At 36.6% G+C, this 27,582-nt stretch overlaps 1 protein-coding gene across 3 annotated transcripts; it reads right to left on the bottom strand.

Moving 5' to 3' along the window:
• Positions 1-358: 358 nt before the first annotated feature.
• On the bottom strand, positions 359-27,303 carry gucy2d (guanylate cyclase 2D, retinal). 3 transcript variants are annotated; one of them, XM_052112489.1, is made up of 21 exons: positions 26,903-27,303; positions 25,325-25,429; positions 22,900-23,920; positions 21,679-21,980; positions 17,715-18,090; positions 17,541-17,625; positions 16,287-16,407; positions 16,074-16,193; positions 14,705-14,788; positions 14,317-14,493; positions 13,767-13,923; positions 13,089-13,238; positions 9,546-9,694; positions 8,797-8,960; positions 8,498-8,690; positions 7,802-7,976; positions 6,129-6,227; positions 5,120-5,214; positions 4,751-4,836; positions 3,990-4,078; positions 359-2,192 (listed from the first exon to the last, which is right to left on the bottom strand). In XM_052112489.1, exons 3-20 carry the CDS (start codon positions 23,720-23,722, stop codon positions 3,991-3,993), a joined length of 3,444 nt encoding a protein of 1,147 aa, XP_051968449.1. In that variant the 5' UTR covers positions 23,723-23,920; positions 25,325-25,429; positions 26,903-27,303; the 3' UTR covers positions 359-2,192; position 3,990. The 3 variants fall into 3 exon arrangements, with proteins under 3 accessions (XP_051968449.1, XP_051968455.1, XP_051968463.1); XM_052112495.1 differs by lacking the exon at positions 25,325-25,429; XM_052112503.1 differs by lacking the exons at positions 359-2,192; positions 3,990-4,078 and having other exon boundaries at positions 4,747-4,836.
• Between the last annotated feature and the right edge of the window lie 279 nt (positions 27,304-27,582).

Below are 27,582 nucleotides of genomic sequence, written 5' to 3'. Positions count from 1 at the left end.
GCCGCTTATGCGTAGGACCTTATGATTTCCACGATGTGAAAAACAGGGATGGAATCACTAAATCCAGTCATAAAAATTGCATTGGCTATAAATTGCAGAATGACTTGTTACATGACATATTTTAAATGACAAAGAATGTTTGAATGCACAAATATTCAAATCTAAATTGCGATTTTTCCTAGTGTGATTATTAAACTGCAAAAGCCTGCGATTTAATTAAATAAATAAATATATATATATATTGATATTCTAATATCTATCTGTATGTGCTGTGTGCTTCAAAATGAATGTGAAATTAATTCAGAAAAAATAACCATTCAATAACCACAACATACATTATGACCTCTTGTGTGTTTTTGCTTACATATTACACCTGTTGGGAATATAAATTGTCCTGGAAAATTGTGACTTGAAAAGAGTGGAAACAATGTGATCCATGGTAGAAAGACAGTCACAGTGCCGGTGCTATGATTTCCGAGGCCCTTGGTAACAACCCAGCCCAGGACCCCAGCTTTGGACCGTTCCTCCGGGGGCACTTGTGTTAAGTTTGTCGATGTTGGAAAGTTTTTTCTCTGTCCCCCCTGAGCACTTTTGCCATCTGTCCATCACAAGGCCCCCACCCTAATGCAGAAGGCTTAGGCAATTGCCTAATCTGCCTATAGCTAGTGCCAGCTCTGGACAGTCGTATGGGTTTTGAACATCATAATTAAAAAAGAGTAAATTATGACAGAATTGTACTTCTTGAGTGAACTATTCCTTCAAATATACACTTATTGACATGGAGCTAAATGAACATTTTTATGTTATAAATATAAGAAAGATTCACATTTGAAACCTAAATTGCCAACACTACACGCTCACTAATAGCAGCTTTTATTTACACGATCACAGACAACAAGATCAAATTTTGACATTTGTAACTGAAATTCGGCTACATCCTACTGTGACTGTGGCTTCCCGGGTTTTTCATCTGATAACCCACAGACTGTGGTTGAGATATCAGATGACAGAGTGTCATCCTGGAGATCCGCAGGTGCCAAAACCCTCATATCTTAATGAAAATATTCAGACCACACAATAAAATTCCCTCTCTTATGAATTTTTTTTACACAGTGCCCCTCTTTTGGAGGGCACATATACTGTTTTTACTGAGTGTATATTTGGGTGAAATAGTGCTGAAAAAATCTTTGAGTAAATCTTTGATATGTTTTCTCTTTGGTAATAGCCTGCATGTTAGGACTGCAGGGTTTAACAACAGCATTAATACTCATGGAATGAGCCGAGTATCAGTATGTGCAATGCCATCTTGAACATGACAATTTGAGTTTACTCACTTGAGTTTTCTTATAATCTGCCACTCTTAACTCAAAGGGAAAATGAAGTTAAGCAACTCAGATGTCCAAGTAATTGTCTAAAATGGAAGAAAGTTTTTTGAAGAATGTTTTCTTGGTCAAGACAAGTGCTTTGAATGCATTTCACATTCTATAAAGGCCAAACAGTGCCACATTGATAACAATTTACAAAGCATTTTCAAAAAGAAAATGTAAGAATGTGTGAAATTTCTTTTTTTGGAACTAACACCTAGTTTTTAACGTCTGACATTCTAGAAAAAAAAAATTATCTCAGTACTTTAATCATTTCAATACATGGATATTATTGGCATTTTCCCACTGAATTATAACTAAATTGTCAGGTGCCAGTGCATTATAAACAAGCACCATTAATTCCTTTAATTTTTGTTTTATAAGCAAAGAAAAATCTATTTTTAGGAGAGAATTAACTGAAAGAAACATTAACTGCAGAGATGGAAGAGGGATGTGCTGTTGTCCTCATTTTCTTGTATGTCTTGATGAGCCGTTATCTCACCAGTGTCTTTAGTATTTATTTTAGTTTTGGATTAATTGCTGTATAAACTACACAGTTAAAACGAAAAGTCCTCTGTGACAATCCATAGCATTTAGTACATGCTGTCTTGTTGAGCTGATGGTTTTGATAGACTGGATTGCAACAAGTGTTTATGGTGCTTGTCAGATGTCCTGGTGTGGTTTTCCTCTCTTTTGGGGAATAAATCAAGTGGAATAAGGGAATTCGAGAGGTATTTAAAACCTCAGCCAACCCCTCTCATCTCCCTTCCCTGCTTGCTGAGATTTCCTGAATTCATTAGGTTGGTGCAGAAACATGAGCATGACAACCTATTAGAAGACATAGAAACACATTTTGATGAGTAAAACTGTTGTTGTCAATTCAAGACAAACCTGTTGAAAAGACCAGCATTGCTGATCACCAGCATATGTTGTGCTTATGAAAGCTTGTATGCTGGTGTCCCTACCAGGACTTTTTAACTAGCTTAACCAGAAAGGTTTTCTTGGTCAACTAGTATAATCAATACTGGTTGACCTGCATTTTTGGCAGGTAAACAACATGGTTGGTCCACTAGCTATACCAGTGCCTAATTAGCACTAGCCAGCACAAACCAGGCTGGACCAGCATGGATATTCATGGTGGTCTAAGCTAGTCTTGTCAGCAGGGCATGTGACTAGTGAATTACGACCAGAATACAATATTCATTTATGTTAGTTTTAAGAAAGGTTTTTAAACCCTTAAAGGGATCATTCATCCAAAAATAAAAATTCTGTCATCATTTAATCACTTGAGTGTTGCTCCAAACCAGATAACTTTTTTCATCTGTAGAACACAAAAGATTAATTTTACAACGTTTTCACAGGATTTATTTGCCATATAATGAAAGTGAACAGTTTCAAGCTTGAAAAAATAAAACATAAACCCACAGAAATAGCAAATAATATGATTAATATGGCTCTATTTTCCAAGTCTTCTGATGTGATGAACTGAACAAAATTTAAGTTGCTATTTGCTCTCAAATCAAATCATTCATTAAGCACTGAAATCAAATATGGAAGCTACATCGAACATGAACAAGATGCGATGAGAATGAGGTTTGATGTTATCGACGTTGCTGCTATATTTGATTTATGGAGTTTATTAATGATTTGATTTTAAATTTAATTCTGTTCATCACACAAAGTGATTCTACTACTTCAGATGGCTTGAAATACACTCACTAAGCACATAGAAAGACTATGGTCCTAATAAAGTGCTGGATGTGGTCTTTTACTGTTGTAGTCCATCCGCCTGAAGATTGGACGTGTTTTGCATTCTGAGATGCTCTTCTGCTCACTACAATTGTGCAGAGTGGTTATCTGAGTTAGTGTAGCCTTGTTGTCAGCTCGAACCAGAACAAGGCATTTCAGTCCGCAGATATGCAGCGCACTGGATGTTTTTTGTTTTTGGCACCATTCTGAGTAAACTCTAGAGACTGCTCTGTGTGAAAATCCCAGGAGATCAGCAGTTCCAGAAATACTCAAACCACCCCATCTGGCACCAACAATCATGCAACGTTTGAATCACTAAGATCACATTTTTCCATCTTGGTTGATGTGAACATTAGCTAAAGCTCCTGACCCATATATGCTTGATTTTTTGCATTGCACTGCTGCCACACGATTGGCTGATTAGATTATTGCACGAATAAGTAGATATACAGGTGTTGCTAATAAAGTGTTCAGTGAGTGTATATTGCATGAGCAATATCGATTACTTATTCTCTGGTTTTATGATCTTTTTTGAGCTTGACACACCGGAGCCACTATTCACATTCATTAAAAGGCAAATAAACCCTGTGAAGACCTTTTAAGAATTGCTCTTTTGTGTTCCACTCAAACAAATTCATTCTGGTATGTAGCAGCATCAGGGTGAATAAATAATGAAATAATTTTCATTTGGGGTGAACTATTCCCTTAATTTGCAGGGTTTAGTCTGTGTGTTTCAAATGTTGAAGACATGTAGGTAAGTTGTTAAAACAACAACAACTACTATTAACAACTACTATTCTTTCGGCTAAAGGCTGAAATCCAACAAAAAGAAATGCAACATGTAAATGAAATCACTGAAATGTGTCTCTTCCTTACCTCAGTTTCCCATCTTCTTTTGCCTGTCAAGGAACTTTTGCCGCCTGTCCTGCGGAATCTCATCCAAGCTGATACCATGGTTGCTCGCCCTTTGTGGCATCATACAGAACAGATATCAGCATTGCCTTGTTAAGAGTGTTTACAACTAAACGTGCCTCACTTTTTCTAAAAGATGTACTCTGCCGTTCAAAAGTTTGGGGTCACTTGCCTGAAATGTTTCTCATGATCTTAAAAATATTTTGATCTGAAGGCGTATGCTTAAATGTTTGAAATTAGATTTGTAAACAAAAATATAATTGTGCCACCATATTCATTTATTTCATTACAAAACTAAAAATGTATTTAATTTTTTTTTTTTTAAATGGATGACTTGGACCAAATAATTAAGAAAAACAGCCAATAAGTGCCCAGCATAGATGGGAACACATTTACTCCTGTTTTAAAAGCATCACAGGGGCATACCTCAAGAAGTTGGTTGAGGAAATGCCAAGAGTACATTTCTGCAAAATCTAGACAAAGCATGGCCACTTTGAAGATAATAAAGATTTATATTGGATCTTTGAAGATTTATATTGGATTTTTGTAGTCACAACATAATTCCCATATTTCCATTTCTATAATTCCATAGTTGTGATGACTTATTATTCTAAAATGTGAAGAAAAAATTATAATAAAAAATGAGTAAGTGACCCCAAACTTTTGAACGGCAGTGTACATAATGCAAAAAAGGTACTAATATATAGGGTTGGTTTCTTTCTTACCCAGGTGTAAGGTCTGGTGGTATAGGTAGTGGCTTGTCGAATCCATCCCTCCCAACCAGCCAAAATGTTTCCTCTACACCTTTACCCTGTTAAAGAATAACAGACATAGTTATAGAGAAAAAGAGAAGGGTATCATTTAGTCGCTATAATCAATCTACTCCCAGGCAGGGCTGTACCCAGGACTTGTGGGGCCCCTGACTATATATTGTTCTGGGCACCATCAATACTTCTGAAATTGTTGTGGTTTCACCTGGACCTTTGGGCCCCTAGAATCATTAACACATTTCACCCCATTAGCTACAGCCCTGCTTCCAGGCCTCAAGACATTTTTGAGGTCTTGGCACTAGCATTCTAGGTGTGTTTATGTACCTTAAGCTCTGTCCTGCCCCTAGTAGCTATTTTGTAGCCAAGTTTGAGGCTGTTTAGGACATCAACAGTACTCTGGTTGACATGAATTCTGTAAGCTGCAGAAACAGAGAAAGAAGAAAAAAACACTCTATTTGATGTTACACAACATTAGAAAATACCTAATCATTGTCCACATTGGGATCCTTTGAGTTCACTTATACAGACCCAGGACATTAAGAACATTTTGTATAATTTGAAATATAGGTAATGGTGTTCTCTTAGTAGCTGAGACTTCACCACTAGATGGCAGTTCGTAACTGCTGAAAACGCCTTGACAGTAAATTCTGAGTCCTTTAAATCTGATGCGCTGAACAAGTTGTCACTTTAGACATTCTGCACTATTCTGTTCACTACAGACTATCTAGACAAATAATGTATTTTAGTAATTTCATTATGTAGATGCTGAGATTTAAAATTGAATAGGTGATACAGCAGTCACAGCACAGGATGTGTGTGACCTTGATGGCCTAATCTACTAACACATCTTGAAACAGTATTTGAAACAGACCCTTGTTGCACTATATGATATATATATTTTTTTATCATGTTTCACACATTTTTCAATGTTCTTCAGCATAAAACATGTTCTTAAGGAGAAGTAATGGTCTGAGATAAATGTAGCAGAAGGTCTAATTAAAGGTGAAACAGTTCAGGGTGATAGCGGAGGCTGGGTTCTAAGAGGACATTAGCTTTAAAGCAGGATTTTCTTTCTAATTTGGTTTATACTCTTAAGAGCTTACAGGGCACCCTGCACTTTAAGCCCTCTGAGCTTCTCACTGACATGCAGTCACTGATCAGCACACACACAAAGTATAAATTACTGAGTCTTCAAACTGATCCTCAGCCAAAGATACGCATAAAGCAAATTCTAGGAATAACAGCTTCAGAGATAGTCGCTTATATTAGACAAACAGATGTATGTACATATACACAAATTGGAGAATACATGAAAAATATTTGGTGCACTCACGCAACCCTGTGGATTCCATTCGGGAAGCTGTGTTTACTGTGTCTCCGAACAGACAGTACCGAGGCATCTTCAACCCAACTACGCCCGCTACCACTGGACCTGATACACACAGACACACATACATTTTAAGTAAGCATGGCAGTGTGCAGCGGCTATTGCAGCCATAGAATTTGAATAATTATGTATAATTTAGTCTCATTTTGGGTAGTAATGACTATATGTAATCTACATAATCACATTACAAAAATGATGTAGGATACCTGTAATTAGATCATATTTTTTTAATGAGTTCAATTAAATTACAGTTACTTTTTATGATTTATATGATTACATGTGAAGTACATGTGAAGTTCTTGACTTAAAAAAGGGGGTCTCAGGGAATAACAAAATGCAAAGTGCTATTAAATACATTTATAATAAAATGTTCATAGAAACAAGCAAAAAGGAAACCATAAGTAGATTAGATTACCTACTGTAGTACCTGCACTCAAGGGGTCGCATTATCCCCTGTGTAGTGAAAGGGGACTGGGAGGGGTTATTAGGCTATAATGCTGGTGTCACAAAACATGGTCAGGATGGCATATTTAGCAACTATCAAAACTTCTGCAGGGAAGACAGCACCTTGCAAATGTGAGTTCAATGCTTTACCATAACTCCACATTTTGTGATTCACTGAAATGTGCAAAAAGCCATATTTGGCACTCATCTCGGACTTGGAATCAGGTTAGCTTACATGCTAAAGCTAGTGGCAACATCAAACGAGACGACATGCATTTGAAATGATTTCTCCTCATCTGAAAAACTGTGAATTCATCCATTTAGCATTTGAGACAATACTTCCCTTTGAACTCGCCCAGTAAATTACCAAGTACATAGTGTAGTTACAAAGTTAATAGAACCGAATTTTAAATGACACAACTATTGTGTCAGCTACACTTGTTCAAGCATGTGTTCTCTACAACTTACTGTGTTGTGGGGTGGAGGAGAGGCCCTAAGAGGTGGCAACTAATTTAATAAATCTGTTAATTGGATGATGTCCTGGATTTACATTTCACTTGTTCTTGGAATACACAGTCATCTGGGGATCAAGTGTAAATACGTATAGCACTATGTTCAGGCCAGTGACGTAAGAGAAGAACATCAATGAAATGTCAATGAGTTTGATATTTAACCTTATGAGATGATGCATTTAATGTAAAGGTGCACTCAGTAACTTTTGTCTTTGTGTCATCTTGGACTTACACTGATATCTAGTGGCTTGGATGCAGCATGATTTAAAATCAATAGCTTTCAGTTGCAGATGCCATTGTAGAAATGTATTATTAACATTCAGCCATGATTACTTTAATCAGAGAGAGAAAGTATCAAATAACAGGGCGGTTACTGAGATTAAGTGAGTAGTATTTGGCTGGTCATGAGATTAAAACATGGCAGCCCCTGTGTGCGGACCCTCTCATTATAATAAAACAGCTTTTATAAGGTTACTGATATGACTGGAGTCTCATTTTAATGTGAGTGGTCATGATTTCCTACATACATTGCAAAATTACAATTCATGTCTTTAGGAGGACTTTTTTAATAAGGAAAAATTACTGAGTGCACCTTTAAGGTAAGAAAAATCTTGGAGTAAATGGATTAACTGAACTCTCAACACATTTTTGTGTTATTCATACCGGAATGGAGTCCAATGCGAATTTTGACTTTGACATCAGGCATGTGCCTCATTTGAAAGGTTCCAATGCAGTGGAGAATATCCAGAGACATATTGGCCATCTCTGCTGCGTGTCGGTTACCGTTACGGTTCGGGACCCCTGATGCCACCATGTACGCATCACCAATAGTCTCTACCTGTTGATATATGTCATATCATACATAAAACCTTTATATTACCAAAATATCCAAAATCACCAAAGATAGAAAAACTATTAAGTTATTTGTTTCCTTCCACTAAAATTAATAGGTTGAAGCTGACTGATAAGCAGGGAATATACTCTAAATGTAATATTATAGGATCAGCATTAAAATGGATAGTTTACTCAAAAATTCATAATTCATTATCCAAACATGTATGACTTTCTTCCGTGGAACAAAAAAAAAGAGATGTAAGGCAGATGGACAGCCTCAGTCACCATTCACTTTCATTGCAACTTTTTCCCATACATACTTACTTGCATCTCTTTTTGTGTTCCATGGAAGAAAAAGTCTCACGGTTTTGGATCAATATGAGGGTAAGTAAATGATGACAGAATTTTTATTTTGGGGGAAATATCCGTTTAAGCAATGTGAAAGCATCCAAACTCCTCAATTTCCTCAACAGATTTCAAGTCTTATGAGTGGGTCAGTGAAACATAAATAAAGCTCTGGCAAACCTTGTAGACATCATGGATAGCGATGATTCCATCAAAGAGTATGTAAAGGTCGTTAAGGAGATCGACCACCTCAATAGGTTCACTCAGAGCAGAGATGGTTGTGAAACCTACAATATCACTGAAATACAGTGTCACATCTGAAAAGTGCTCCGGTTTCACTGGCTTCCCTGTCTTTAATGCCAAGGCCACAGACCTGAAAGAGAGCAAAAATAGAGGATGAGAGAATGGCATGCTAAGAAAAGAGAAGAGTGGAAGTAGGAGGGTGAAAATTGAGAGAATGATCTCTGAGTGGGACTCACTTGGGCAGCATCTGGGCTAAAAGAGCATCAGTTTTTTGTCGCTCTACCTCTAGTTCTTCAGTCCTCTCTCGGATAAGATCCTCCAGGTTAGAGGAGTACTGCTCCAGCATCCTTAACATTGAGTCAATTATATTTGTCTTCTTTCCCTTGTTCATGTTCTTGAACTGCAGGTTAGAGAGAAAGAGATAGACAACAGGAGAGAGAATTTACTCTGCAGTGTAACTTTATCTAATTTAATTAGTTTATTTTTTATTATATTTTACACTACTGATATTTTATTAGCTAGTGTTACTTGCTTATTTGTTTTTTGAACTTTATTTTACATTGCATAATTTCTCATTGTATGCAGTTATGCTGCAAACGCGTTGGCAATACAAATGTACAGTTTTTGTCATACTAATAAAGCACATTCAAATTAAATTGACAGAGAAAGAGAATGGGTTAAGACTAATCACCTTAGTATGAGAGTACAGTTTAGAGGGGAATCAAGAAAATAAGAGTTGAGAGAGAATATTGAAATTGTCTAAAGAATGAGACCAGTGAAAGGATATTGATGAAATGTAGCAAAGGTATCAGGATTTTGTGGTTTATGCGTGTATGAGATTGTATGTGTGTGGGTGTGTGTGGGTGATGCAGAAAGAGAGAGAGAAAGAGAGAGTGAGAGAGAGAGAGAGAGAGAGAGAGAGAGAGAGAGAGAGAGAGAGTGAAAGGGATAGAGATAGAGACAAAAAAAGTGTGAGAGATTGTACCTGTCTGAAGATCTCCTCAAATGTGGGCCTCTTGTCAGGTTCTTCACTCCAGGCCTGCTTCATGATCTGAATGACCTCCAGCGGAGCTTCATCCAGAGACACAGTTGGCCGACACAATGGAGGAGGAGAGCGCACCTTGTCTATGATCTCTGCGGTCACAGATAACAACTTATTTATTCAAAACTCAATACACAGCTGTATTCAGAAATTTTTGAATTTCTTAGAACAAACTCCATCAAGGGAATAGTTCACCCTAAAAATTATAATTCTCTCATAATTTACTTTCCCTCATGCCATTCCAGGGCAGATGTGTATCACTTTCTTTCCAATGTGTTTCCAGTGATTTAATCTGTCATCTTAAGCGGTCCAAACATTTTTTTTTGGGTGAGAGCAGACCAAAATATGACTCCTTCACTATAAACTTGGACATATGCAGTTTCCTTGGCGATCATGATCTCAAGCTTGATTACACTTCCTTGATCAAGAGCACTACGCATGCGTCAAGCACTAGAAAGTGTAATTGAGATTAAAATCATGATCGTGTCTAGAGACTGCAATGTCAACATATACAGTGAAAATGGTCTGTTCTCACCCAAAATCGATAATATCACTTCAGAAGACTACGTATGTATAACTTTTATCCTGTTTTTATGTGCTTTAAGGAGCTTAGAAGATTTGGTCACCTTATTCTTATATATTCTTATAAAAATATTTGTGTTTTGCAGAATAAAAAAAGTCAAACATCTGTAATGGAATTAGGGTGAGGAAAAAGATGAGAGAATTGTCATTTTTTTTTTTATCCCCTTTTCTCCCAATTTTGGAATGCCCAATTCCCACTACTTAGTAGGTCCTCGTTGTGGCCTCAATCCGGGTGGCTGAGGACAAGTCTCAGTTGCCTCAGCTTCTGAGACAGTCAATCCGTGCATCTTTTCACGTGGCTCGTTGTGCATGACACCGCAGAGACTCACAGCATGTGGAGGCTCACGCTACTCTCTGCGATCCACGCACAACTTACCTCATGCCCATGAGGAGGTTACCCCATGTGACTAGCCTCCCTAGCAACTGGGCCAATTTGGTTGCTTAGGAGACATGGATGGAGTAACTCAGTAGACCCTTGATTCAAACTCGCGACTCCAGGGGTGGTAGTCAGCGTCAATAATCGCTGAGCTACCCAGGCCCACTAAGTCATTTAATCTTTAGTCTGTCAATTAATCCATAAGAATATAAATCATTATAGTAGTGTATAGTAAGGCTGTGTCAATACAATTAAAATCAATATATTGCGATACCTTATTTCGCTATATTGTCTAGATACTTTAGATCCATGTATCGATATTTATGTTCAGCTATTTGTGCTTTCATATCATTCCCAGGTATTTCAATAAAGTAGAAGCAGGTTGTCTAAATAAGTGCAAACTCAGAGTGGCGTTCTTCAGTGCAGCTGCATATATATACAAATAAACAGTATACTGTTTATGCAATATAATACAGTGGCAAGATGTGAACCCTTTCAAATTAACTGGTTTTCTGCATTAATTGGTCATAAAATGTGACCTTCATCAAAGTCACAAGTATAGACAAACAACAATATGCTTAAGCTAACAACACACATACAATTCTAATCGTTCATTTCTTTGTTGATCACATCCCCTTAAACATTCACAGTGCTGTGGAAAGTGTAAGTGAACCCATAGGCTAATTAATTAATCAACAAAAGTTAATTAGAGTTAGGTGCTGGCAAACCTGGCATCTAATTAATGAAACTATATTGGAGGTGTGGGTTAGAGCTACTTTAACTTATAAAAAGCACTCAAACATTTTGAGTTTGCTTTTCACAAGAAGCATCTACTGATATGGACCATTTCTCACAAAAAAGAGATATCAGAAAACCTATGATCAAGAAATGTTGCTTTGCATAAAAATTTTAAGGGTGACAAAGATGATTATAAGTAATCTCAAAGATTTTAGATATTAATCTGCCCACAATTAGACAAATTGTCTATAAGTAGAAACAATTTAGTATTGTGGCTACTCTCCCTAGAAGTGTCCGTCCAGCCAAGATGACTCAAAGGGCACACCACAGAATGCTCAGTGACACCTAAAGACTTGAATGAATCATTGGAATTGGAGTAACTAAGTCAGAGCCCAGACCTTAACCCAATAGAGATACTGTCAAATGACCTCAAGAGAGCCGTTCACACCAGACATACTAAGAATATGGCTGAGCTGAAGTAGTTCTTTAAGGAAGAATGGTCCAAAATTCCTTCTGAATGTTGTGCAGGTCTAATTCGCAGTTACCGGAAATGTTTGGTTGAGGTTATTGCTGCCAAAGGAGGATCGACCAGTTCAAGGGTTCACTTAATTTTTCCACAGCAATGTAAATGTTTAATGGGATGAGTTCAATAAAGACATGAAAGATTAGAACTGTTTGTGTGTTGTTAGTTTAATCACATTGTTGTTTGTCTATACTTGTGACTTTGATGAATATGAGATCACAGTTTATGACATAATGCAGAAAACCATCTTATTTTAAAGCGTTCATATAATTTTTCTTGCCACTGTATATGCAGTTTATAGACATAATATTTATTGATTGAATCTATGGTATTTGTACATTTTTAAATAGTGATGAAAAACTAATGATACATTTAATTAAATTATAATTTCCTTAATTTACCAAGTTAGAAGATCCACTGTATAATCAATAACAGCATTAGCTGAAAGATCATTTTTATCATACTGTATGTAAGCAAATGGATGTTATAACTGAAAGATACCCAGATGAATTGGAACTGAAAGCTTGTAAATCGGACTTGAATCATGATACAATGATATTTGGAATCGTGACGTGTATTGTGATGTATCACCATATATCGAATAGTGACATGTGTTTCACAATATGTATTGTATCGGGAGGTGGCTAGAGATATCCAGTCCTTATATTTAGTACTGCATAGTTTACGATCTATATTTGAGTAAATATAGAGTAGATTGAAAAATCTTCATGGAAAAAAGCCTTAGCATGTATCAATATCCCCTGGGTGCTTACTACATACATGACGAAAGTAGTTACAAAGAAAATAAAGTTTTTTTGCATTGTGATATTATTTTCAGGACAATAAGCTCATTTTACCCCTCAGTTCTTATTATTGTAACATGAAAAACATTTATATATCAATTTTAAAAAAGTATTCATACATCATGGTGACATTTGTTGTACTGCCTTTAATTAATTATAAATTAACAGATTCTAATTTTTTGATTGTAATTCAATAATTACAGTAATGAGAATCATCATTAAAAATAATGAGGAAGACAATAGCAACACATTACAGTAATGAGAATTAGACTGCATTTTCATTTTTGTGATAATGTTTTTTAAATTATAATTTTTATTTTTATGCAAAACATTATTCCTTTTTTCTTTTTTGGTTTTGGGATGACCTGGATGTGACCTGGACATTTCTTGACAGGTTTTTTGAGATTCACCCATGTAGAGGAGTTAGTGGTGTGTGAATGTGTATTGGTATGTGGATGTCTTACCTTCAGGAGGCATGTCCAACATGCAAAAAGGTGCACAGCGAGAGATCACCTCCTGCATGATAATAGAAAAGCTGTAAACATCTGCTGAATAGGTGCCCTTCTTCTGCAGCTGAGGATTCCGTAGCATCTCTGGAGCTGTCCATAACTGATCTGTACCAAAAACAGAAAAAAGAAAGAGAAATAGAAAAGTGTAAAAAGGGAGACTGAATATGTTTAAATAAAATTAAAGAGGAGAGGAGAGGTTAGGGTCAGTTCAAACATCAGGATTTTTAACATTGCATTAAAAATTAAGTTAACTGTTTCACTGGTGGTATAGATTTGAAAATGTCTATAACGGAGGGGCTCGAGCACAGGACTAAGCTTGAGCTCTGAGATACCACCTGGACTATCTGACTAAAGAAGAAACTCCATTTAAAAAAATTTGGTATAGGTGTTATGAAGTATAAAGGTGGAGATGGGGAGGTGGAAGAATCATCACTTGTATAAGGGAAGCAGCCACTTGTATATTTTTGGGATATGATTGGCAGGCCTAAATGAACAAGCTCCTCCTGAATTTATGTTTGGTACTTCATTATAATATATTTTATTTCACAGTAAAGCCCATGCATGACATCCTCTTTAATACACACTAGAACTTAAAACTATGCTATGTATGGTCTCCACACAAATTAGACTTACCCTCAGGTTGGTTGTCCTCCATGATGATGTTTTGACTGTGGATGATCTCATTGAAGCCATAATCTGTAACTTTTAAAACAAACCGTCCATCTACCACACAGTTCCTTGACTTCAGACGTCCATGTATAATTCCACGATTGTGCAAGTACTTCATTCCCTGAAAGGAAAGGATAAAGAAGACAATGAGAGGAAAGTGACACTTTCCCCAAGTAACAATACAAGATAAGTATAAAGAAATGAGAGCAGGTTATGATAACCAGGCATTGTTCACCAAAATATGTCATTAGCACATATTCATCCCTCCATTCATTTTATCTTCATGCTGAGTTATTATCACGTATCTGTTTATCTATACTAGGGATCTCAAATACAGTATAGTGTTAAAACTTATGGCTGTAAAAACACTTGTATTTGTTGCAGCTGTTCGACTGGGGCCTGATAGAGTAGACCAACTGGCTAGTGGCCTCTAGGTACTTTGAGTTTGAAACTCCTGATCTATACAGCCCTTTATTATAAATTGAGCTATCCTTTCATCTCTTCAATTTCTCACCCTGATCAGGTCAAGGAGGAGAGAGGATTTGAACATCCAGTCCAGTCTCATTTCCTCATTGTTGAGCAGGTCTTCCAGGCTGCCTCTGGTGCAATGCTCTGTAACAATGCCAAATATCCCAGAATCCATGAACAGACCTAGAAACAGGTTCAGATTCTCGTGACGCATGTCTCTCAGCTGGGGAAAGAGAGAGAGAGAGAGAGAGAGAGAGAGAGAGAGAGAGAGAGAGAGGTGGAAGTCAAATAGAAGTATAAAGAAGGCTAAGAAAGCTGAAAATAAGCAGTTTTACATGTACTTTTAAAAGTCAGTAGCAAACAATTTTTTAAGTTGATCATTTATTCTATTCATTAACTTTCAATCATTTCAGTCACTTTCACACTCTCTTTACCTTGATAAAGATGGATTGTGTGCTATCACTGATGTCTGATACAGATCCTCCACAGGGACATTTCTTCAGCCAAACCCAATCACCCTGAGAAAACAGAACAATATTAGCACAACATATAGTCGATGAATCACATTTCACTAATATATTACCACAAGATAGGATTTACAAATAACTGCTCTATGTTAGTTGAATAATTAGAGCCGTCAAAATTAAAGCATTAACGCATACTATTTAAAAAGTAAAATGCATTCATTTTTCTTAATTGCGATTAATGCAGTTACCATAAACTCTGGTTGGAAGGGCAAAACCTTAGTGATGTGTCTGCCGAGAGTCATTACACTGATACACAAATCATCACAACAGCGATGGGAATGGACCTCTTAAAGCTATTTGTATGTACAAAACAAGCCCAGATGGGACTTGTGACAGAAAGCATGTACTTTGCTGTAAGGCACAATTTAATTACCACAGAAGCAAGCGATGTCTTAACTATCACCAAAATGCAGAATGAGACATTTTTGTCTGCAAGCACTTTTCATGTGGAGTTCTAACGCCCTAATGCAAATAATGAACGTTGCTTCGCGATTGCTGTAACAAAGCAGATAGTATGCTATAATATAGCCCTAGTATGCTGGCTCAATACTGTAATTTTATGGAGGATGAGAGTTTTAATTCCCATTGCAGTGAATATGCAATCTATGTGGGGACTAGTTCTTTCAATTAGTCAAACTCCCTCTTAGACTTTGGGAAACATTCAGTATTACTTAAATTGGTGATATTTTTGTGCATTTTTTATCTTTATACTGTGGAAGGCTTTGTTTGGAAAATTTAAATAAAGCATTATAGTGTTACAAATTGTTTTGCTTTCTTTCCTAAAAAGAAAATAAATGCATTTTGACAAGAAAAGAAGTATACATATAATAAAATTTTAGCACTTTCAAAATCTGTGATTAATCACAATTAACAATGGAAAAATTAATAGCGATTAAAATTTGTAATGACTGACAGCACTTAAAATACTATACAATTTCACACATTCATGCACTTTAATACTATACAATCCTTGAGTGAACTAAGGGTAAACAGATTTGCCTTAATGTTCATAACCATGGCCTTGAGCATGAGACTCAAATCTAAAATAAAATGTATAATAAATAGACAAAGGTGGAGCTGCAGTGGTCGAGAGATGCCAAAAAGAATTGTCTCAAGACTGAGGTAAACAGGCATTTATTTATGCCTACTCTTTCATTTTGATTTGGCACAATTAGATTAACATGCTCCTCCCGATTCTGAGCTTTTATATAAAACTCCATTTAGAATCAAAACACTACACTATATCTGTAGACAAACACATATATGTTTAACACACCTCGAATACAGCAACATTGGACGTATCAGGAGTTGACGCAATGTAACTGCGACCTGAAACTGAGTGACATGGTGTTTTAACATCTAGCTGACTCTTCACCATACTCTCCTCATTCAGCTTCTACAGAGTGATGTAAGAAAAACAAAGTTAGAGAGAGAAACATAGACAAAGGCTAACACAAGAGAAATGTGAGAAAGTGATAATTTCACTGACCCTCCTGCTGAGTGTGGTGTTGATGAAGACCAGGTCATCCAATGACAGCACTATTTTAGTAGGGCTTCCGGATCCACCTCCACCACTAAATACTCCTAATATCCCCACTTGGCCATGTTTCCTGTAAACACACATACAGTAAAATACAAATTTCTGTTATTATAGATCATTTAACCCTTGTGCGGCAATACAAAATCGTAACTCAGAGGTCCTTTGAGGACAAAAATGTCCATGTCAAAATACTGCCATAAAAATTTTATATATGAATATTATTTTCCACTTTCACTCACTGATTTTTTTAACCAGCATCAGTCCTGATCATAACTACCAAATATTCATTTGTTTTGAGGATTTTATCCCTTAAATGCCTGTTTGTTTACACAATGCTACTGTTGTTTTTACACACACACAAACACACACACACACACACACACACACACACACACACACACACACACACACACACACACACACACACGGGTTGTGTTTCCATGTTTTATGGGGACTTTCCATAGACATAATGGTTTTTATACTGTACAAACTTTATATTCTATCCCCTAACCCTAAACTTACCCCTAAACCTAACCCTCACAGAAAACTTTCTGAATTTTTACATTTTCAAAAAACATAATTTAGTATTATTTATAAGCTGTTTTCCTCATGGGGGCCGACAAATTGGTCCCACAACGACAAAAAATTTGAGTTTTACTATCCTTATGGGGACATTTGTTCCCCACAAAGTGATAAATACACGCTCACAAGCACACACTTCTCAGTACACACATACAAAACACACTCTGACATCCATACTGAAAATAGGAAAAAAACATGTATTATCTCCATAGACTAAACATGAGGAAAATGATGCTATCTGGTGGAAAACATTTTTTTTAAATTTTGAAGCCAGGGCTCCAGAATGAAAGCATAATATCATAGAATTCATGATTTTATTCTTTAATGGCACTGGGATCAAATATTGGTTTCAATAGGGTAATTTTTGTCCTGCAGGTCCCGAGTGTAACTATTTTGTGCTTAAAAAGTGTAATATAGATGAATTTTAGGAACTGAGGTTGAAATACCAAAATTCCCCCCAAAATACACACCTTTGGCAAAATGTATGCCGTTGGAATTAACACAGCCAAAATTATCAAAAAAAAACTCAATGAAAAAGACACAAAAAGTCCCAAAGGTCACACAAGGGTTAAACTTGTTCAACTCAAGGTATGCTGCTCTCTCAAGCAAGCAAGTTCATACCTTATATGGAGAAAACAGGAACCTGCTCCACCCAGCAACAAACAAAAAAAAAGAAAGAGAAAGAAGAGAGTCACGCCATCCAGGCCTGCAACAGAAAGGAAGAACAAGAGATGGACGAATCAGTGGGAATGCTCATGTTATGAAATGAGGTTACTTTATGTGTTCCTTTCTCACCTCCACTGCAAGCCACATAAGGGCTGAACCAACAGTTGGAGTCACTGCTCGGAGATGCTCCAGCAAAATGAATTAATTTCCCCAAGTACTTCAACCCTCCATATTTCCCATACGTGTGTGGTGCTTCTAGTGCATGTGTACAGTGCAGGTTTGATCCAGAGCCATCTGTATCCAGGACAACGTAGCGCGCTTGCATTCCCTCACCATCAGTACCTGACGATATCCGCTGGTTAAAACCATTAAACTCAAATCCACCCTTGTTCTGAGCCAGTACTTCACCCGATACCCAGCGCCCGCCACCAGCAGCTCGACTTTGCTCTGCAGCCATGGCTGTGTAATAAATCATGTTGTAAATGGTTCCAAAAAATGGAGAAACCTGTAAAAAAATATCACAAACAATTGAATAAATAACACCATAAGTCCTAAACATGAATCCCCTATAATTTTTTGTCTCCAAGTCAGTTTAGTCTTTAATTTTGGGCACATTGAGATTTTATTGATATATATAAGTTCACTGTCCATCCAGGAAGTGGCAGTGCATCTGTGTTATTAGATGCATATCAGTAATCAGATTGGGGAGTAACTGTATTCCATTATAGTTACAATTTAAATTTGATAATCATTAAGGTACTTAAAAAAATATATTGGTTCCTTAAGGAATTGTAATGTTACCACAGACTATTTAGCAGAGATGGAACAATTAAAACAAATGGGAGAAATTTAAACGGTTGTAGAAAAGGAAGTCCCGCCTTACAGGTAAAAGAGCCAATCAGCTTTTAGATAAAGAGATCACCTGTCAATCAACTCGAAAACATGCATGCGAACGACCTGAACCAGCCCAGTTTTTTAAGCATGAACTGAGCTAAAGAAGCACAATATATGATATTGTTGTCAGATTTTACTGCTAATATAAAAGATGTTCTTTGATCCGATCTTTCCCGTTCAAGAAGATTAGAGCTGTACTTTTATGCCGCTTATGCTTGGAATAGTTGGAATAAATGGAATATATGTCATCATCTACTCAACCGCAAGTCTTTTGAAATCATACAATAGTTTTGTGAGAGGAACAGATTAATATTTAAATGGTTATTCACTTGCCACATTCACGTGAGTTCATGACAGAAGAAACTACGAATCATTCTTTTGAATCTATCTTTTCAATGAATCGGTTGAATCAGTTGATCCGGTTAACCAAAACAGTGTGAATGATTCGTTCACATCAGAATTATTTAGTTCTCGAGGTCGATTCATAATCCGGTAAGATCATAATAGTGATCTGATTATCAGTCATGAATAACAATTTCAATTTTGTTTTTTTCTTTACACAAAGCTATAGTATGGCTTCAGAAGACTTAAACGACTCACGTGTCGTATGGACCACTTTTATGATACATTTCTAATACTTTTTAAAGGAAACAGAGAACAATCTCAGAACATTGGCTAACATTCTCTAAAAGTTCTCTCAGAGTTATGAACAAATGTTATTGCAGTAATGTTAATATAAAGTTATTTCAACATTTGTTGTCGTTGGTAATATTTTTCAAAATGTTAGCATGAAAATGTTATTCATACATCGTTTTTGGAACATTTTTAAACTTTGCTGTATTGTAAAAAAAAATATTTTCTAGAATGTTCCTATAAACAAGAAACATTTTCTTAAAACAATTTAACTTTAAACATTCTCAGAACTTTAAAATACGTTTTCAAAATCTAATGGGAATGTTTGGAAAACATTCTTAGAACATCCTAAATTTGAAAGCTTCAGGTCACTATTATGTTTAATTTCATGTTTTAAAAGTAAAAGTAATTAGTATTTAGATGACATGTTGCTTACCTTAAATAATGTAACTCTCACACGTACAAATAAAATTTTGCAGCATGTATTCGCAGGGTTAGGGAATAACGGAATACATGTAACAGGATTGCTAAACATGAGTAACTGTATTCCACTACAGTTACAATTTAAATCGTTGTTAATCAGAACACATTTACATTCAAAAAGTATTTTGATTACTTAAGAGATTTGCATTTATTGTAATTTTTTCATTTTATATTTAGTCTATTCAGTTGAAAAACATTTATCCATATAAATTATGTGAGTCGAGGAGCGTTTAAACAGCGGTGAAACACTTTCTTATGATGTGTTACACTCATACGAGCAGATAGAGAAGTAAGTTCGAAGTATGTTTTGAGCAGCAGAAATAGAAATGTACCTTGTATAAATTGTCATGAGAACATTTAGCTTTATGCTAAACTAAAAATGTTATTTCTTGCCTTTTTTACATGCACCTGATACCAGCCACGATCATATATTTTTTTTATCAATTCTCTCCAGTAAAATCTTTGATATTAGGACAAAAATCTTATTCTTGAAAATATTGGTTGTAAAAATATCTAAAAATCCTTAAAACAAGATACATTTTCTATAGAAGCAACACTGCATAAAACATTTTTTTTTTTTTTAGAGAACATATTTTTAATGTGTATTTTGTCTTACTGTACTGGCAGTTTTTTTTAAGTCAAAACAAGTGAAAAAATCTACCAGTGCTGAAGAAGTAATCCAAAGTATTTAGATTATGTTACTGAATTCGAGTAATCTAACAAAATACTTCTCAAATTACATTTTACAGCATGTATTCTGTAATCTGTATTGAAATACACGAAAAGTAAACCTCCCAACCCTGTGAATTCGATCTTACACTGTCAGTAATTCAAATGTAGGCCTACAATGCTTAAAAATTATGTTTTTTAATCCCAGTTTCACATACAAAAGGGGAAAATACTGTAATCACACACAATGAAACAGAAGCTGTTTCTGTTTTGCCTTGCTGAAAAAATTATTTGAGGCCTGCACGAATTTCCATGCTGGTCCAAGATGGTTTATGCTGGTTAGTGGTGGTTTGGTGGTCTAGCAAGTGGACCAGGATAGCCATGTTTTTCACCAGCAAAACTTCACTCAGAAGCTGGTTTACCAGCATGGTCTTTCTGGTTAAGATGGCTAATCAAGTTCTTGCAGGTTAATTTAACTAATATGCTTGGTGGGGACATCAATATCCAAAACACAACACATGCTAGTTAAGCAGGGTGATGTTCATACATGCAAAACATTTAGAGAGAAAACACAGCTGAACCACTTAATATTAAACTTAAATTTTTTTAAATAAATATGTACACTCCCTGAGTACTTTATTATGATGATCTGTACTCCTTATTCATGCGATGATCTAATCAGCCAGATGTGTGACAGCAGTACAATGCATAAAATCATGCAGATATGGGTCAGGAGCTTCAGTTAATCAACCTTTAGAATGGGGAAAAATGTGATCTCAATGTGATCATTAAGACTGTGTCTAAATTGTTGGAGGCAAACGGGCTGGTTTGAGTATTTCTGTAACTGCTGATCTCCTGGGATCTTCACACACAATAGTCTCTAGAGTTCACTCAGAATGGTGCCAAAAACAAAACAAAAATATCATCCAGTGAGCGGCAGTTCTGCAGACAGAAACACCTTGTTGATGAAAGAGGTCAACAGAGAATGGCCAAACTGATTTGAGCTGACCGAAAGGTTATGGTAACTCAGAAAACCACTCTGCACAATTGTAGTGAGCAGAATAGCATCTCAGAATGCACAACTCTTTGGGCCTTTAGGCAGATTGGCTACAAGTGCAGAAGACCATGTCTGGCACTTTATTAGGACCATAGTGTTAATAATAAAGTGCTCAGTGAGTGTATATTAAATATACAATGCTAAAGGCCAATTTTACATGTTTACATGTTGAGGAGTGGTTAAAAAAACAAGGAAGCATCTTCGGTGTTTGAGTATTTATGCTATTTAGGCACAAACTGAAATTCATGCTTTCTAAATAACTGTGGTCCAGGTTTTTGCCATCCTATATTTCTTGTTGAAATTACACCACTAGTCCTAAAACTCTTTGGTAAGACAAGTTAAGACCCACTGTTCTACCTGTTCAGCTGGTGTGCTGCTCCGGATGTCATAGGATACCTGTGCTTCATTAAAGGCCTCATAGAAGTTTTGTTCCCCTTGGTCCATGGTTATTGTTAAAACCCCATCGTACGCCCGTCGCAGTTTAGTGTCATTGGCCAAGATTGGATAGTTAATGTCTTTGTATGGCAACGAATACAGCAGTGTGTCATATGGAATGAAGATATATCCTCTGTCAATCATTCTCATTTCCATTGCTGTGGTTAGCAACTGATACTGTTCTTCTCCACCAATCAGAACAGAGTGCATGCACATGATGACAACTGTAGACAGACAATGAGGAGTCAAGAAAGCAATAAGAAGGGGGGAATGTGAAGAGAGTGTTGATGAATCAATGAAAGGATGAGCTGGTGTCAATGACTACAATCCACAATAAGAGGGTCCCTTGGCACAGAATGATATGACAAACTTTTACATTGAAAATGTGTAATAATTACCATTTACAGATTATAGATTATTCTTTACTACTATACAAAGCTAGTCTCAGCCTCAGATGGCTCACCAATGAACCAAACAAACTCTGTGCACAAACCGTAGTCAAAGGTCAGGCTACAAAAGACTATTACAAGGCCAAAAAGCCTGAACTATGGCAACTGTCATATAGTCATTCATCTGAAAACTGAAACTGCGAAAAAAGGCTTAAAAGTTCCTTGATTGTCTAGTCAAATGTGGATCAACTTTCTAGAAAAAGCCTAAGTTGTTTGGCTGGTCCTTGCTGGTTTAAGATGGTCCTAGCTGGCTTAGAATTGGTCCACAAGACTGGCCACCTCTCTAAAACCAGCCAACTGATCAGCCTGACCAGGTTGAGCGACTAGCTAAAACCAGCCAACCAGATTAGACTGGCTTTAATAATTATTTTTTCCCAGCGGCACTCTCAGTTTTCTCTAAATCTGAGTAGTTGAGCCAAACCTGCCTGTCTATGAGACCCAATTTTAGTTATAACTCAGTTTTGGCTAAATGTGTAACTACTCAGTTTTAGGGCAGTAAAGATTAAAACATTATCTGTTAAATGAAATGATAGATAGATAACATTATAAATTGCAATTCATTTGCATTTCTATATATATATATATATATATATATAAGTTGTTTATAAATTCATGTGAAACCCCTATTCAGTGGTTTCTGTTTTAATTAGAATTTTTGTAAAAAGAGACATAAAAAAATCCAAACATAACTCACTCCTCACACGATCTGCCTCCCGTATTGCTTTTAGGGCTCGCCTTGGTCCGTCCTTGTCCATTTCCATGGTAACAACAGTTCCAACTGGCAGACCAAGAGCACGTAAGGATGATGCAAGTTCATGCCCTGTTGCTTCCCATATGTCACTCTCCGTTGTTATAATCCCAACATGTGCCCAGCGGAAAAAGCGTAGCACAGAGAAAAGCACACGAGAAGACAATGGGAGTGGCCGTAGAAACGTGGGATACATTCCCTCACCCATGTCAGCCTTTAGGCAAGCCCAGGACAGGATGCCCTTGTTCCAATTCTTTGCCAGCAGTGCAGCAGATGTGCAGTAGCTGGGATTCGCAGGTCCAAGTACAGCCGAACCATAACCCTCCAGCTCGACAAAGCGAGCCAGGCCTCTGGAGCTTGTGCAATCCTCATTAATGAGTACGTAATCATACCAGTAGCCTTTGTTGAGTTCAGGGTCTTTGTTGATGCGGCTGGTGGCTAATCGTGCAGCCAAGTCTGGCAGGGCTTTGGAGTACATAGGGTCACATGCCCATGGTCCTACAATGGCAATTTTAAAGGTGGTGCCCCAGACCTCACAGGGCAAGTATAATAATATGACTAGAGGAAGGAGAAGCCAGTTACCCCACCAGCTTTGGCTGCATATCACTGGGATGGCCTGTATCACAGACCTCACTGGGCCATCTGTGTTTTTGGCTTTGTGCTTTGTGATTTGTTTTCTTCGATTTTTTAGAGCAGAACATTGTAGTTGCCATCGGGGGTGGTAGGACTGGCAAAGAAAGCTAGAGTTTTGTTGGTCAGCCATTTCCATTTGATTCTCTGGTCAAACTGTTAAATGGCAGTGACAATGAGAAAAAGGGTGGCACAGAGAAATGTTGTGAACACTTGCCAGCGACAGTTTGATGGCTGATAAAAAACACCCCCAAAACACACAGCTCCTGCTTTGGGTTCTACCCACTGAAGGGCACTAGCCCAAAACTATTGCACAATACCCAGCCATCACTGTCTGCTGTAGAGATTGAATGTGTGAACATGTGTGTGACAGTGTTTAAGAGAGACAGGACAAGGTTGTGATGACAGAGAGGGAGAGAAAAGAATAAAAAGGTGAGGGACAAAAAAAGAAAAAGACAAAAGTTAGATTTTCTATTGTGTAAATATATAAAATATATCACAGTTCTTTTCACCACAGTTTAATATGTTTATCATATGTAATGTAAGACTGCATGGTCATGGAAATCATTTTCATTATCATTAGAATACCAATTATATACTGTAGCTAAAATTTAGCAGACAAGTACTTGGAATAGTAGATACAGTATATTCCTTTATATCACTGAGCACTTTATTAGGAACATCTGTACACTTATTATTCGTGCAAATATCTAATCAGCCAATCGTTTGCCAGCAGTGCAATGCATAAAATCATGCAGACACAGGTCAGGAGCTTCAGTTAATGTTCACATTAACCATCAGAATGGGGAAAAAATGTGATCTCTGTGATTTCAACCATGGCATGATTGTTGGTGCCAGAAGTGCTGGTTTGAGTTTTTCTGTAACTGCTGATCTCCTGGGATTTTCAGTCTCTAGAGTTTACTCGAAATGGTGCCAGAAACAAAAAACATCTAGTGTGCGGCAGTTCTGTGGACGGAAACGCCTTGTTGATGAGAGAGGTCAATGGACAATGGCCAGGGCTGTGTTTCCCAAAATCATCACAAGCTTAAGTTGATCATTAAAAACTAATGGTGCCAATGGTTTCTACGACCTACTTAGGCTTACGATGCTTTTGGGAAATGCAGCCCAAACTGGTTCGAGTTGATAGAAAGGCTACGGTAACTCAGATAACCCCTCTGTACAATTGTAGTAAGCAGAATAGCATTTTTGAATGCACAACATGTCGAAACTTGAGGTGGATGTGCTACAATAGCAGAAGACCACATCAGGAACTTTATAAGGACCACAGTGTGCCTAATAAAGTGCTCAGTGAGTGTATATAATATACTCATGATTTTGATTATATTTTGATTGATTTTGATTTGATGAGCAATTTTCCGTTGGGTTCCTATTTGCATCAATTCCCCATTTGATGTAGGCTTATCTATCTCAGCCTTTCTAGCTTGCACCCACATTCCAAAATTGCTGTGTCATTTTACAAAGGTAATTCAATCTAAAACACTACACAGCCTGTTTTAAATGTACAGAAGACAACCTAGATGATGTCCTAAGTTGTAAATAAAACTATTTATTTTGTATTATATTGTGCTTATTATACTGTATATAAAGCCATCTATTACATTGCTTTCTGAGTGTGGCAATCTTCAAATAAACACTATTTACTAGTAAGAGCTTTGTGATGACTGTAGTGACAGAGAAGCAAAAAGCAGGATATGATAAGAAAGTTCTTTAACCCTCTTACCATATTGTCTTTCCCTCTGTGATCTGAGAGACCTGATATCTGATTCCAGGCTTTGGTGGAATCAGCTGACCAATCACTTCCTCACCTGACTCATGTGCCATCTGTCTGTGAGGTTTAAAGGTGGAGGTGGGGTGAAGTGTTACACAAATTTTACTAGGTTGTCTGCCCATTCCTTACTCTCTTTTTCTATTCATTGTTGCTCAGCAAGCAGATTACAATTAAAGAGCTCTACCTTCATTAGCCATTGTCATGATAACTGCCAAATAACATGAGGCTTAATCAATCTTAATCTTAATCAACCTTATCTCTTTATACCATCATCACTCTGTTTTTCATGGCCTGTCAATAGCTCTCTCTTCATTGATTTATTTTTTACACAATCTAACCCATGTCTTCAATATTATTCAATATTATCCTTTTTAACTGTCCATATTGCTCTCTAACTCTCAACCTCTCACACTCACTCCTTAACCCCTAGGTCAGGGTTGCTCTCTCTAGCCAGCTTTGAAATAACTCTGGATTACTGAGGATAGCACGGGACCTTGCTGTGAGACTCACTTTAAGGGTTCCTATGTCTGTGATAATAAATGACTGGAACACAAAACCACAGCCCTTTATTTATTCAGTCCCATTTTTATGGGTTGTTTGAGAGCTCAATCATTTAATCAGTTACTAGAATTTCACATTCTTAAGGATTCTTCAATTTGCTTAAACATTGTGGTTTTTAGATTTAGATGCAATTTTGGTCATCCAGGATCAAATAGCTATTGTGGAATTACAACATAGCCATGTTGGGTAAAAATAGGTTTGAAAGGCTGCCATTTCACAAACCTACACAAAATATATTCCTTAATGATATTTGTAGAATAGTAATTGTTTAAGAGTGTAAAGGTTTAGAGTGTTTTAGAGGAGATATCCTGAGATATAAATATTATAAATAATATAGAGTTATTAATCTGACAATATGCTTGAATCTTGTGACCTAGAAGTACATCTCAATTTTCTGGACTTTTACACATTTCTTAACATTTTGTGTTCTTTATGGTAGATATTATACTGCACATTGCATTTATTTCTTGCTAGCTTTTATAGTAATTATTTTTTCAACATTTTAATCATGGCTGAATTTTGGTAAAGGGGCTATGGCCATTACTTTTCTTATCTTTATAGTCAACATGAAATATTAATGTATGTGACAACAAATGGAGGTATCACCATGTAATTTCAGCATTGGCACATAAGACCAGAGCATTGCCTATTTTTGGCAACTGTGATTCAAGTAATTAATTGTGATTAATTTTTGTACTGGTAATTCTCTTGAAATGCAACAAAAAATACAGAAACAAAAATATTGAACAAACTCAGTAAAAACTATTATATAGTATATAATATATACTGCTTAATACATTTTAAAACTATTTTTATAAAACATTTAACAACCTAAGATTACATTTAAATCCCTTAGGGAAGACCCAATCCTCTAAGCCTTTGGGACTACCCATACAGATTTTATATGAAAAATTACATACATTTTTAAAATAAAGGACTGTTAAACTGAAGAACAAAAGATTGGCTAACCTGGTGTGTGTGTCTAATTGAAAGCCATGTGCACTGCTCATTCCATTAGAACACGGAGAGTCTTGGAAGAGCCAAAGGTAGACCAGGACTGCACTCCCAGGGAGGAAATAGTAATAAAATAACAAAATCAGAAATTAAAGATTTAAAAGTCCAAAATTAAAGTGGAGAAATGTCAGATATTCCATTCCAAATAGAGGGAAGAATCTTCAATAAATGTCCTTGATCTTATCATCATTCAAGTGGACTATATTTTCACAAAGCAAATGTAGAAATCCACCTTTCCTTTTTATTATGGAGACTTTTTTGTTTTGTGGTTCCTGGAGGTTGGAGGCCCTGTTTTGGAGTCAAGCCCCACTCTGGAGAGCCTAATGGGGGAAGCCACTGGAACAAGAGCCTCTCTGAGTCCTGGGTCTTACTGGGAATAGGCCGATTTACAGAGAGGGAGATTGTGAGAGAAAAGGAACAAGCAGAGGGGAAAGGAGGGGGCAGGTAGGGAATCCAAGTGGTGACTTCTTAACCCTCTTTAGTCTATAATCCACACATACAGTACATGGCAAAAGGCAGTTGTCTTAGGATGTCTATGAGTTTGTGGCCATTTGTAGTAATATGTGTGTTGGTTGGCCCCTTGAAGTAGATTGAAATCACCATCCATGCATGACCACAATTAAAAAACAAATATA

Source organism: Xyrauchen texanus, chromosome 3 (genome assembly GCF_025860055.1).
Source record: "Xyrauchen texanus isolate HMW12.3.18 chromosome 3, RBS_HiC_50CHRs, whole genome shotgun sequence".
NCBI lineage: Eukaryota > Metazoa > Chordata > Actinopteri > Cypriniformes > Catostomidae > Xyrauchen > Xyrauchen texanus.
Note: the sequence above shows the minus strand (reverse complement) of the source record. Positions and strands in the feature narration are given on the sequence as shown.

Coding starts and splice junctions, on each gene's coding strand:
- gucy2d (XM_052112489.1), bottom strand. CDS start 23,722: ATGGAAATGGCTGACCAACAAAACTCTAGCTTTCTTTGCCAGTCCTAC. Junction 14,789..16,073: donor CCAATGTTGCTGTATTCGAG/GTGTGTTAAACA, acceptor CTGTTTTCTCAG/GGTGATTGGGTTTGGCTGAA. Junction 9,695..13,088: donor GTTGGACATGCCTCCTGAAG/GTAAGACATCCA, acceptor CTGTGACCGCAG/AGATCATAGACAAGGTGCGC.